This window comes from Saimiri boliviensis, chromosome 6 (genome assembly GCF_048565385.1).
Source record: "Saimiri boliviensis isolate mSaiBol1 chromosome 6, mSaiBol1.pri, whole genome shotgun sequence".
Classification (NCBI taxonomy): Eukaryota; Metazoa; Chordata; class Mammalia; order Primates; family Cebidae; genus Saimiri; species Saimiri boliviensis.
This window is the reverse complement of record NC_133454.1, coordinates 125032997-125045182: the sequence shown is the minus strand read 5'-3', so window position 1 is coordinate 125045182 and position 12186 is coordinate 125032997. Positions and strand designations below refer to the sequence as shown.

Genomic DNA, 12186 nt, shown 5'->3' with positions numbered 1-12186 from the left:
CTGATTTTGCCATGCCTCATTAAAAGGGATGAGCTATCATGGATGGGAAAACCTGTCGTTTTTGTGTGTATGTTTACTCTTTCTCCCCGGGAAAGCCTGCCTGGGGCGTTAGCGGATCTGTGAACCCCTAGATTAGAGCCCTTATCTCCTACTCACTCTCCCCTAGTAGTAATGAGCCTCCGCAGGTGTCAGCTGCCCTGGGGCAACAGGTGTTTGCTGCCTCTCCGCTGCTCTGCAAGGTGTGGATGGACAGAAGCCCCGTGCGCAACTGCTACTCGGTTTAAAGGGATGTCTGCGGGCCAGGACTGCAGCTGGGCTGTGTCTCCAGGAGGCAAGTCTGCAGCAGGGCGCGGGGATGCACTGCTCGTCCGCACGCCTCGGTGTGCGGCTTCACCTCTTTTCAGGAGGTTGTGGGGTGCAGTGTGCACGCGCGAGGGGCTGAGTACCCACCGTCTCTGAACGTGCAGGCTTTTTCCGGTGGGCCTGACACCTAAGTTTGGTTCCCAGTCTCCGCTGTGTGAGTCCTCGATTTCCTAATAAAAACCTTTTACAGACAACTGTAAAGGCCGCTAGTGCTGTGCGGAGAGCCGGCGATCTTCATAGTCTGAGCGGGGATTAAGGGTGCCTGGGACCCCAATCACCCTCCACCGCGGCGGAGTCTCATGCCTTGGCCTCCGGGAAGGCCCGTGGTGCCGAGACTTCACTCTCCTTCGTCTGTGTCGCTGCCCCTCCCTTCCATCTGCAGGGCCTGAGCTTCTAGGCCATCCCAGAAGGCGCCTCCCCGCCCCCCCCCCCACCCGGGGCCCCTTGCCTCGCAGACTCCAGCCACCCATTTCCTGCGCCGCCCCGACCCCGCCCCGCGCGGGGTGGAAAGTTTCCCTCCTCAAGGTGGGCGGCTCCTTCTTCCCTGCCGGCAGGGAAAGTCCGAAGCGAACCCCGAGGGGGCGGGGCGGGGCGCTGCAAGGCCCCGGCGAGAGGGGAAGTGACTCGACCGCAGTCACTCAGCGGCGGAGCCAGGCTCAGCCAGCCAGAGCGCCCCCAGCCCCGCCCGGGCAGGACGGCAGGGCCTTCACTCGCGGAGGGAGGGGGTCTCGGGCGCCACCTGGCGGCAGAGTGCGGGGCCGCATCTGCCAAAAACACCGCGGTCTTCTCGCCCCAGAGCCAGCCAGACAGAGCACAGTGACGCTGAGAGTATTTATTTATCTACGCGCCCAGGAGGCCGGCCCCTAAATATAAATATCCAGCATGGGGCCTTGGCCCTTCTGGCCGTGGGTGGGTGTAGGGACGGGTCCTGGAGCCCTTCCAGGACAGAGGAACCCGGAGCCCGGAGGTGGGATGCCCCTGAGCCAGCAGCTGCCGATAGCAACAAAAGGTGAGGAGATGGGAGTCAGGCACTCATCCCAATCCCAGAGGCGCCAAGGAGAGGGGAAGATGCTTTGGGCCCCACCGCAAGGCTGAGGGTTGGCCAAGCTGGGGATGCACATATGTGGAAGAAGTGGAGGCCCAGTGCCATGGGCAGAGGCTGTACTCTAGGTGCCCGCCCCAGTGCCAGCCAACCCAAGACAGGAGAAGGGGTTTGGCAGTTTCGCCTCTGAGGGATACATGCCTGGCCCTCCTGTGAGGTGAGGCGGTGTGGGGAGGTGCACGCTCTGCAGTCTGAGGGCTTGCCGAGGGGGTTTCTGAGCCTTTTGCATGGGTGCATGCCCACCTGCCCCCCAGCTCTTCAGAGGCTGATGTGAAAGGCATCCTGAAGCCACTGGTCACGGGCATTGTGCGTCTGGGGCACAGTGAGGGGTGGTGGGTCAGGGGGCAGGCTGGCATCAGGAGGCTCATCGTCGTCAGACAGGCCCGCATCAGGTGGGTAGGAGCTGTCCGAATGGAGGGATGATGACAGGTCCTGGCAGAAGCTCAGGTCTTGGCACAGGTGTTTGTAGTCCTGGATTGATTCGTACAGGCCCCACAGCTGGCACAACAGGGACATGTCCAACTGCCGCAGCCCCACCTGCAGACAACTGAGGGTGGGCTGGAGTTGGGGTCCAGGCCACCCCAGCCCAGCCCCATACCCTGGAATCGTGGGCCCATCTTCCCAGCACCTTCCTAAACAAAGTTTTTGTGGACATCAGGCACCACCTGCAAGCTGTGCAACTTTAGGCAAGTCCTGACCCTCACCTAAAAAAATCGGGTTATCATGCATTTAGCAGGATGAAATGAAGTAACATCAGCAAAACGTCTGATAATATAGGGTAACTATTGCCATAATTGGTAACTATCACTAATTATCGTTACCATAACCCTTGGAACCCAACCGGTGCCTGCAAGTTCTCTGAGACCCAGGCAGCCCGTCTGCGTTTCTGCGCTCCGCGGCAGCCCCTCGCCCCGCTGGTCCAGCGCCCACCCACTCACCATCTCCTTGCGCAGCGCGGCCAGTGCCGAGTCGAGGTTGACAGGACGACGAGGGCCGGCTGCGGGTCCCGCGTTGGCGGCGCCGGCGGCGTGGCGGGGCCCGTCCGGGGCGCGGGCGGCGCGGCTCAGCTCGTCGTGGATGCGGCTGCGCTGGCTGTAGATGCGCTCCAGCTCCCGCCACGAGCCCCCGCTGGCGTTAAGGAGGCCGCTGAGGCCGCGCGGCAGCGGTGGAAGCCCGGCCAGGGCGCAGCCCGCGCCGCTTGACGCCTCGGCCGAGGGCAGCCCGTTCATGGCCGGGCCGGCGATGCCACCTTCTTCCTTTCAACGCTCTGCCCGGGCCGCCGCCCGCAGGCCCCGCACCCCGCGGCCCAGCTGGAGCCCAGCCGCCGCCCGCAGGCCGCGCATTGTTCCTTCCCAAGCTCCTCAGACTCCGCCTCTGCCCCACCCCCTCCGCATGGGCCGGGCCTCTCTTAAAAAGGCAACAGCTGTGGGACCACGTCGCGCAAAGCCGAGGAAAGGCAGCGGGGTACCCACCCAAGAGGAGATGGAAAAGGGAGGCGGAAGCGGGGAAAGGCCAAAAGGGGCAGGCGTGGCTCCTTCGCGGTTCTTTTTGCTGCCTCGTCTCCCTGCCGCGCCCCGGCCCACCCCCCGACCCCGAGTTCGGCCCATTACCCTCCCAAGGAAAATGATCTAACAGTGGAGTCAGGAGACCGGCAAGTCCACACTTGGTGCCTAACGTGCCCCCTGACGCTGGGGTCACCACAAACTCCTGTCGGTCGGTGTCTGAGTACCTGGGGTGGGCATGGCTGGGATAGGGTGATAGGGTCAGAATGCTCAGGGGAAGGAGAGGAATCTATCAAGAGAATTGGAACCCAAAATCTCACTTCCAGGTGGGGAATGGGCACCGGATGGCGGAAGAGGTTGCAGAGGTGCTGCCAGAGACAAAGGTAGGGTCCAGCCCTTTGAAAAGGCTATGTCCTCTTCCTGAGAAAAGGGGCGTCACATAGTCCTCTGGCTAATCCCTCATCCTGACTGGGGAAACTGAGCAGAAACAGGCTCAACTCATCTCAGGGCGTCAAGGAGAGCAGGCAGTGGAGAGGTGAGAGGCCAAAAGTCGAAAAAACTGAGTGGAGCTGGGGCGGGCATGCACACTCAGAACCAGGAAAAGAACAAACCACACAGAGGAACAGCTGTTTTTCTAGAGGGTTTTTCTCAGGGGCTACTATCAGTGCTGCAGCTGCTGCAAGCTGCGCAGGGCCTCCGCACACGCCCGGATAAGGCCACACAGCTGGATGCTAGTCTCCAGGGAGGTGCTAGCGCCCAGTTCAGCAGAGGCCCAGGTCAGCTTCTGCAAGAGGGCTGTCTGTGTGCAGGCCATGACATCTGCATTTGGAGGCACAGCAGGAGGGGGTGGTCCCTGGGCCGCCTTGAGCCCTGCTGCAGCTCCCTCACAGTGCTCCGGGCGAGGTACTGGGGGCTGGGGCGCAGGTCGAGAGCCCAAGGGGACCTCTGAGGCTGAGGCCAGCTGGTGCTCCCGAGCTTGGGAGAGGGCAGCCTGGGCATTCAGAGCTAAAAAGAGAAGTGAGTAGAATGGTCAGGATGCCTGGCCCACCTCAGCCCTGAGCCATCGCCTTTTCTGCTCTGCTCTTTCTGTGCTTGAGGTGTTTTCCCTGTCCCTCTACAAGGCAACTTATCCACTTTCTACTATGTATCACATTTCGGCCCTAGCTTCAACTCTCCATCAGTACTGGTTCTGACTGAGCTCAGACTCTCGCGCAGTGGCTGGCACACAGAAGGAGCTTGCTACTCTTACTGAGTGAATGGTCCTCTTTAGAGCCTAAAGGAGAAAACATTTTACCTCTGCCCCACCCAGAGACTCCACTGTCACCTCCCAGGCCTAGTGTTCTCGGGCCTCTATCACCACTCATCACGCTTCTCCGCTAATCATACACCCCGCATCTCGCCCGGATTATTTTTTACCCTCACCGGGATTATCTTTATCCACGTCTGAGTCGAGTTCTTGACAAGCAACGCAGTAGATTTTCCGCTGTTTGTCTTGGAGGAGGATCGTCTACGGACCAAAAGGCACAAGGCGCCTGAATGAGACGCGGCGATGAGGTCCAGAGCGGAGGGCCGAGGAAGGGCTGAATGGCCTGGCCCGCGGCCCCATCCCCTGTCACTCTCCGGGGTCTCGCCTCACCCCGCAGTCCGCGCACGTCTCGCCCAGCATGCGGTAACCGCGCAGCAGATAGTCGCCCATGAGCCGGGAGATGCGATCTTGCCGCTCCCGTCGCGCCTGCAGCACCTTCGTCTCCGCCTCAGTTGGGGGTTCCCAGGAGAAGTCGTCGACTTCTGGGGAAGAGAGGCACAGAGACTGGGATCTTGCCGCAGGGGGCTGCCTCCCGTACCCGTAGCCACAAGCCCCTGACGCCCAAGTCCTCACCAGCGCCGTTCAGGGCCATGTTGCCGTGGCCGCCGCTGGGCTCCCCGGAAATGACGTCTAAGCGGAGCGCCCTCCGCTGCGGCTCCGCCCCTTCCATAGCGGCCGCGGATCACGACGGAAATGACGCGTCGGCGTGGTCCCCAGACCTCGCTGTGTCCGGAGTGGGGCGGGTCGGCTGCTGCGGAGAACAGGCCTTGGGGACGCTTCGTCAGCCAGAATCCAGGGGACTGAAACTTCCGACGCGCGGGGCCTCGGGACGGGCGTCTCTGTGGTAACTCTGCTCCGGTCTCAAGATCTGGAAGTGGCTTTGGGGGGGTCGCCCTTTCTGTCCGTCGTGAATGAAGGGGACCGCCGGTCCTCGCTGGCCTCCGCCTCCCCTGGGGTTTCTCTTTCGGCACAGGCGGGGCAGCAGCGTCCTCACAACAACCGTCACCACCCCAGTCATCACAGCGACCGGCCCTTTGCGCGCGCTTGGAGCTTCCTCAGGCCTCTGTGCTTCTCACTTCGCCTGGCAAACCCGGCCCGGGGGGGAGCATTGTCGCTTTCCGCCTGTTTCAAGACCCCTCCCCGTGTGCATGCTCGGTGTCCCAGTCTGTCTCCCCGCTGCCTCCCGAGGCCTGGGACTGAGGCAAGGTCTTGCCCCGAAGCCGACCTTTCATTTTTTATTTTTTTATTTTTTTATTTTTTATTTATTTTTTTTTTTGAGACGGAGTTTCGCCCTTGTTACCCAGGCTGGAGTGCAATGGCACGATCTCGGCTCACCGCAACCTCCGCCTCCTGGGTTCAGGCAATTCTCCTGCCTCAGCCTCCTGAGTAGCTGGGATTACAGGCACGTGCCACCATGCCCAGCTAATTTTTTGTATCTTTAGTAGAGACGGGGTTTCACCATGTTGACCAGGATGGTCTCGATCTCTCGACCTTGTGATCCACCCGCCTCGGCCTCCCAAAGTGCTGGGATTACAGGCTTGAGCCACCGCGCCCGGCCTTCATTTTTTATTTATTTATTTATTTTTTGTAGGAACCATCCTCTAAGGGACCCTATTAATTAAACAATAAATCTAGAAACTAGACAAAGAAGAAAAGAATTTGGCTATATGAAAGTTAAAATTTATGTCGCAAAAGATAACGTAATAGTCTACCGAAAATTCAGAAGATGAAAATATGTAACAGAGACGCCAGATACAACAAATTTGTATCTATAATATGGAAATAGCTTTTATAATTTGTTTAGAAGACAACTCAATGGACGATGAGCAAAGGATATGAATAGGCAATTTTGGAAGATAAAATTTAGATGGTCAGTAACGTTTCAAAAGATGCTCAGATTTATTAACTATTAGTGATATGCAAATTAAAATAACACTGAACTGTCATATGCATAAGTTTGTCAAAGATTAAAATGGTCAAAACCCTTGTTACTTTGGGATGGGGATGTGGGAAGTTATTTGAATACATTGCTGTATTCAATTCAATTGCTGAAGCCGACCTTTCTTTGACGTTGAAACCCTCAAAAAGCCTGCGGACTGAATAGCGCTGTACTGGGCACGCGCATTCAGGTTCCAGCCTCCCTTGGGTGCTGCGTGCTGGGCAGGGTCAGGTGGGGGCTTCTTACATACTCTTGCAACCATTAAGTTCTTCTCGGGTGAGTTGCAAGTTAAAATTACCAGGGCTCTCTGAACATGGACCTTGGTGCTTTTTTTCTCTCTCTCTGTTCTATATTCTTTTTCCATATGCATCCTCTCCTTTATTAGGTTCAGAGAAGCCAGACAGGGCAGGCAGGGGTCCTCATATGTGCAGTCTGCAGGGGCTCGAGGTTGTACACCAGGGGTTAAAAGAGCTAGGACATGGACTTTCATAATTACATCAGCAGTCTCCTCAGGATGGCAGATGCTCCCTCAATCTGACCTGAAGTGCCCTCCTCCTGGCCCCATCTTCCTCCCACGTAGACCCCCTGGAAGTGTCATTTTTGCTGCCTCCTGCTCACCTAGAGAGCCCTGTGCCTCGTTCACATCTCCATCTACCAGCCAGCCTCCTGGGCAGCTGCGTACCTTAGAGCCTGTACCCCAAGTCGTTTCTATCTGGCTGACTAGAGCCACCGGTTTTTTTTTATTTGTTTTGTTTTGATTGTATTTTTTTGTAGTGATGGGGTTTTGCCATGTTGCCCAGGCTGGTCTCCAACTCCTAGACTGAAGCGACCCTCCCACCTCAGCTTCCAGAAGTGCTGGGATTACAGTGGTGAGCCATAGCACCCAGCCTTAGGCTGACTAGAGGAACTGTCTCTGAACCATCTCTTGGACTCCAGCCTGCATGCACAGACCCCCAGGTTATTACCAGCTCCAGATCCCAGCCCTAGTCCGAATTCTTCAGTGCACCAGCTATGTTACCATCATGGCTGACGTCCACTCAATTGTCTATCCTGCCTGGCACTTAACAAAGACCCTTAAATTGGAGTCCTCCCACTTAATCTCTTCAATTTACTCCTCATGACAGCCTTGCATGGGGTATTATCCCCCATATATTCATTGCAGTGGGACTGTGTCAGGGCGCCCTGCCTTCATCCCGGGAGAGCAGATCTCACTTGGCCCTGGGGAGATGTATTTGGGAGGTGAGATGTAAAGACTGGGTGAAGTGGGGGTGCTGGGGAGGCGGGTGGCATGAATGGCCCCCACTTCCTGGCCTGATGCCTGGATGGGTGAGGAAGAGGGGAGGCAGAGGAGCTGGAAACACAGGGCAAGGTCCACAGCTCCATTCCAGCCCTCCTGAGTTTGACATGCTTGTGAGTCATCCAAGTGGAGGCTCCCGAACTCGGGAGTCTGCAGCTCAGACAGGACGTCTGGCCTGGACACAGAGGCTTGGGGTTATACAGGGGGCATCTACGACAGTGGGAAAGGGTGGGCTTACTATGGAGAGAAGAGGGCCCAGGGTGCCCCAGGGAGGTCACCATTCCCAGGTCAGGCAGGGGAGGTGGAGTCAGGCAGGGAGAGGAGGCGGACTCAGGCCAAGGACCAGAAAGAGCAGCTGGAGGGAGCAGAGAGGAAAACCAGGAGTGTGGTGGGGAAGAGCCAGGAGGAGGGTGTGGCCCTGGGTGTCTAAAGCTGCTGCCAGTAGGATAGGGGGATGACAGCCCTTTTTCAGGGTCTGCGGAGGGGTCTCAGTGACAGGGAGCAATGAAAGAGTTCAGTCCAGTAGTGATGCCTGACTCAAATGATGCCCAACCAAATTCCTTCAACTCTCAGGGCCTCCGTAGGAAATAGCTGAAACCACTGGGGCTAGCGACTGAGGGACATCACTCCAGTGCACACTGCTCCATTGGCATAACCAGGGAGGGCTGCCCACGAGCTGTGGCCTACAGCGGAGACTCGCAGTGCCTGGCCCCCTGCAGCCTGCAGGGAGGGCGCTGGGGGAACAAATATCACCCTAATCTCCTGGCTGGAGTGCAGTGGCGCAATCTCAGCTCACTGCAACCTCCACCTTCCAGGTTCAAGTGATTCTCGTGCCTCACCCTCCCGAGTAGCTGGGATTGCAGGCGTGCACTGCCACACCTGGCTAATTTTGTTTGTTGTGTTGTTTTTTTTTTTTGTATTTCTAGTACAGACAGGGTTTCACCATGGTGCCCAGGCTGGTCTCAAGCTCCCAACTTCAGATGATCTGCCTGCCTCAGCCTCCCAAAGTGCTAGGATTACAGGCATGAACCACCATACCCAGCTTCAAAGATGTTTATCTAGGGAATAGCCATGGAAGATGGAGATAGTGTCTCCCTTCAGAGCAGAGGACAGGCATGCTTACTGGCTTTGAGTTTCCTAAGCTCAGGGTCCTCTCCCACAATGCAATTCACTCTGTGTGCCCGCATCTACCTGAACCTATCAGCATGGGACTTAGGGTCAACAGGAACTGATGGAAATAAGCTGGTGCTCATGCTGTTTGCTGCATAGTGATAAAGTCTCTGTGAAGGATTCTTAGGTATTCTGCCAGCATCCATGAACCTGATGGGCTACCTTGTTAGCTTGCAAGTTGGGTAAAATCTCAGATGCTTCACAGTCCTTGACACAGAAGGTGCTCACAAGTGTTGGTGGTAAATATTCACAGCAGTTACAGTGAACAGGCCAGTGTCTGTGGAGCAGCAGGCTTAGGCTCTCTCAGACCCTTCCTTTGCTGACAGAACGTACCATACCTTCAGCCAGCCTTGGTAGCTCATGCCTGTAATCCCAGCACTTTGGGAGGCTGAGATGGGCAGATTACTTGAGGTCAGGAGTTCAAGACTGGCCTGGCCAAATTGGTGAAACCCCTATCTCTACTAAATATACAAAAATTAGCCAGGCATGGTGGTGTGAGCCTGCAGTTCCAGCTACTCTAGAGGCTGAGACAGGAGAATTGCTTGAACCTGGGAGGCAGAGGTTGCAGAGAGCAGAGATCCTGCCACTGCACTCCAACCTGGGCGATAGAGCGAGATTGTGTCTAAAAAGAAGAGAAAAAAATCACACCTTCATGTGATCCAGTCCAACATTTGTCCCTCCTTGTGGCACTGATGACATGGCTGTAATTAGCCTCTTTCTTGGGTGATAGGGCACGCCAAGCTCAGTCACACAGCTCAATTACAGCTCCCCCTGGGCTGGCTCATTTGGTGGATGGCAACAAGTGGCCTATGCCACATTGCTGTGCCTCTGAAAAACATAACTTACGTCATTTGTGTTTTCACACTCAGAGGCACTGAAAAGGGGTCAGCTATTATTATTATTATTTTTTTTTTTTTTGGTTTTCATTGCAGTGTGAATCACCTTGACATTTCTGTGAAACAGGAAGTGGCTGGATGATACAGCAGTAAAAATAATCACACTCAACTTTGTGTGTGTTTGTTTGTTTTCTTTGGGCCAGGCACTGTGTTAAGAGCTCTTTGTGAGCTGGGCGCAGTGGCTCAAGCCTGTAATCCCAGCACTTTGAGAGGCCGAGGCGGGTGGATCACGAGGTCGAGAGTTCGAGACCATCCTGGTCGACATGGTGAAACCCCGTCTCTACTAAAAATACAAAAAAATCAGCTGGGCATGGTGGCGCGTGCCTGTAATCCCAGCTACTCAGGAGGCTGAGGCAGGAGAATTGCCTGAACCCAGGAGGCGGAGGTTGCGGTGAGCCGAGATCGCGCCATTGCATTCCAGCCTGGGTAACAAGAGCGAAACTCCGTCTCAAAAAAAAAAGAGCTCTTTGTGAAGTATCTCACTTACTCCTTAGGACAACACTGGCAGTTAGGTCTTATCATCATTCCTGATTTGCAGATGAGGAGGCCGCGGCCTGGAGCAGTGAGAGATGTATCCACACTCACCCAGTTCAGAGTGACAGGGCTGGGAGTCTGCTGGCAGCCAACATACCTCTTGAGCCTGTCCTCAAAAGGTGGGGAAGAGTGGCAGGGCAGAAGAGCTCCCTGATTTATCAAGCACGAAGATAGGTTCATTTCATTTCCAATCCTGACTTAGTGTCCATCGTTTTACTGCCCACAGTAAGTGGCACATTAGAGGGACTTAATAACAGCCACTTTCAGTAAAGAGTCTTTGGAGACAGATGCTTTAGGGCAGCATTGTCCCCTCCAGGCTGCCATCACTTTGTCATCCCTCATCTTTAAAACATGAGTGGGCTGGGCGCAGTGGCTCACGCCTGTGATCACAGCAGTTTGGAAGATCATGCTGGCCAACATGGTAAAACCCCATCTCTACTAAAAATACAAAAAAAAAAAAAAAAAAAAATAGCCAGGTGTGGTGGTACGTGCCTGTAGTCCCAGCTACTTGGGAGGCTGAGGCAGGAGAATTGCTTGAAACCAGAAAATGGAAGTTGCAGTGAGCTGGGATCACGCCACTGCACTCCAGCCTGGCAATAGTGAGACTGTCTCAAAAAAAACCACAAAAAAACAAAAAAACAACTGATGAGTGAGGCTGGGAGCAGTGCTTCACACCTACAGGTGTAATCCCATGCTTTGGAAGGCCAAGGCAGGCAGATCACCTGAGGCCAGGAGTTCAAGACCAGCCTGACCAACATGGTGAAATCCCATCTCTACTAAAAATACAAAAATTAGTTGGGCATGATTGTGGCTGCCTGTAATTTCAGCTACTCAGGAGGCTGAGGCACGAGAATCGCTTGAACCCAGGAGGTGGAGTTTGCAGTGGGCTGAGATAGCACCACTGCACTCCAACCAGGCAACAGAGTGAGACTCCGTCTCAAAAACAAAACTGATGAGCAGCCCCCTTCCCTTCTGTCCACCCACCCAATCCCTAAGAGTCATTTCTTCAGAGCCTAGAAGCTTCCCAAAGACATTCAGAACTCAAGAGAGGTAGCACAGCACCTGACACACAGTCAGCCCTCATGGCACGGTGGCTCTCCTCCCCACCAGCAGCCCATCTCCTGCCACCCCACCCATCCTGGCTCAAAAGTCCAGACAATGATGAAAAGGTCTCACATATCTGAGTACTTACTATGTGGCAGGCATCTGCTAAGGGCCTCATAAATATCAGCCCATTAATAACCCGTTTAATTTTATTTTTATTGTTTAGACAGTCTTTCTTTTTTTTTTTTGAGATGGAGTTTCGCTCTTGTTGCCCAGGCTGGAGTGCAATGGTGCGATCTCGGCTCACCGCAACCTCCGCCTCCTGGGTTCAGGCAATTCTCCTGCCTCAGCCTCCTGAGTAGCTGGGATTACAGGCACGCGCCACCATGCCCAGCTAATTTTTTGTATTTTTAGTAGAGACGGGGTTTCACCATGTTGACCAGGATGGTCTCGAGCTCTTGACCTCGTGATCCACCCGCCTCGGCCTCCCAAAGTGCTGGGATTACAGGCTTGAGCCACTGCGCCCGGCCTCTTTTTTTTTTTTTTTTTTTTCAGATTCTTTTTTTTTTTTTTGAGACGGAGTTTCACTCTTGTCACCCAGGCTGGAGTGCAATGGCGCGATCTCGGCTCACCGCAACCTCCGCCTTCTGGGTTCAGGCAATTCTCCTGCCTCAGCCTCCTGAGTAGCTGGGATTACAGGCACGTGCCACCATGCCCAGCTAATTTTTTGTATTTTTAGTAGAGGCGAGGTTTCACCATGTTGACCAGGATGGTCTCGATTCTTGACCTCATGATTCACCCGCCCCGGCCTCCCAAAGTGCTGGGATTACAGGCATGAGCCACCGCACCCGGCTTTTTTTAGATTCTTTAAAGCTTTTTTTTTTTTTTTTTTTTTTTTTTTTTTTTTTTTAATAAAGACAGCGTTTCACCATGTTGGTCAGGCTGGTCTTGAACTCCCGACCTCAGGTCAGGTGATCTGCCTGCCTTGGCCTCCAAAGTGCTTGGATTACAGGCGTGAGCCACCACACCGGGC

General features: G+C 55.0%; 2 protein-coding genes across 2 annotated transcripts; both read right to left on the bottom strand.

Annotated features, from left to right (window-relative positions):
- Window positions 1–1180: 1180 nt before the first annotated feature.
- Window positions 1181–3497, bottom strand: FAM89B (family with sequence similarity 89 member B). Its single transcript, XM_003938014.4, has 2 exons — window positions 2404–3497; window positions 1181–2002 (listed from the first exon to the last, which is right to left on the bottom strand). Exons 1-2 carry the CDS (start codon window positions 2692–2694, stop codon window positions 1724–1726), a joined length of 570 nt encoding a protein of 189 aa, XP_003938063.2. The 5' UTR covers window positions 2695–3497; the 3' UTR covers window positions 1181–1723.
- A 97-nt stretch (window positions 3498–3594) lies between these two features.
- Window positions 3595–4927, bottom strand: ZNRD2 (zinc ribbon domain containing 2). The gene is made up of 4 exons (XM_003937704.4): window positions 4847–4927; window positions 4604–4755; window positions 4390–4474; window positions 3595–3972 (listed from the first exon to the last, which is right to left on the bottom strand). The coding sequence occupies exons 1-4, from the start codon at window positions 4863–4865 to the stop codon at window positions 3629–3631; spliced, it is 600 nt and encodes a 199-aa protein (XP_003937753.3). The 5' UTR covers window positions 4866–4927; the 3' UTR covers window positions 3595–3628.
- Between the last annotated feature and the right edge of the window lie 7259 nt (window positions 4928–12186).

What these genes read in the sequence shown, in the direction of transcription:
- ZNRD2 (XM_003937704.4), bottom strand. An exon ending in AGACGTGCGCGGACTGCGGG is followed by an intron (nt 4,475 to 4,603) that starts GTGAGGCGAGAC and finishes TTTGGTCCGTAG; the next exon opens with ACGATCCTCCTCCAAGACAA. An exon ending in CGTGGATAAAGATAATCCCG is followed by an intron (nt 3,973 to 4,389) that starts GTGAGGGTAAAA and finishes TTCTCTTTTTAG; the next exon opens with CTCTGAATGCCCAGGCTGCC.
- FAM89B (XM_003938014.4), bottom strand. Translation starts at nt 2,694, where the DNA reads ATGAACGGGCTGCCCTCGGCCGAGGCGTCAAGCGGCGCGGGCTGCGCC. An exon ending in CCGCGCTGCGCAAGGAGATG is followed by an intron (nt 2,003 to 2,403) that starts GTGAGTGGGTGG and finishes AGTTGTCTGCAG; the next exon opens with GTGGGGCTGCGGCAGTTGGA.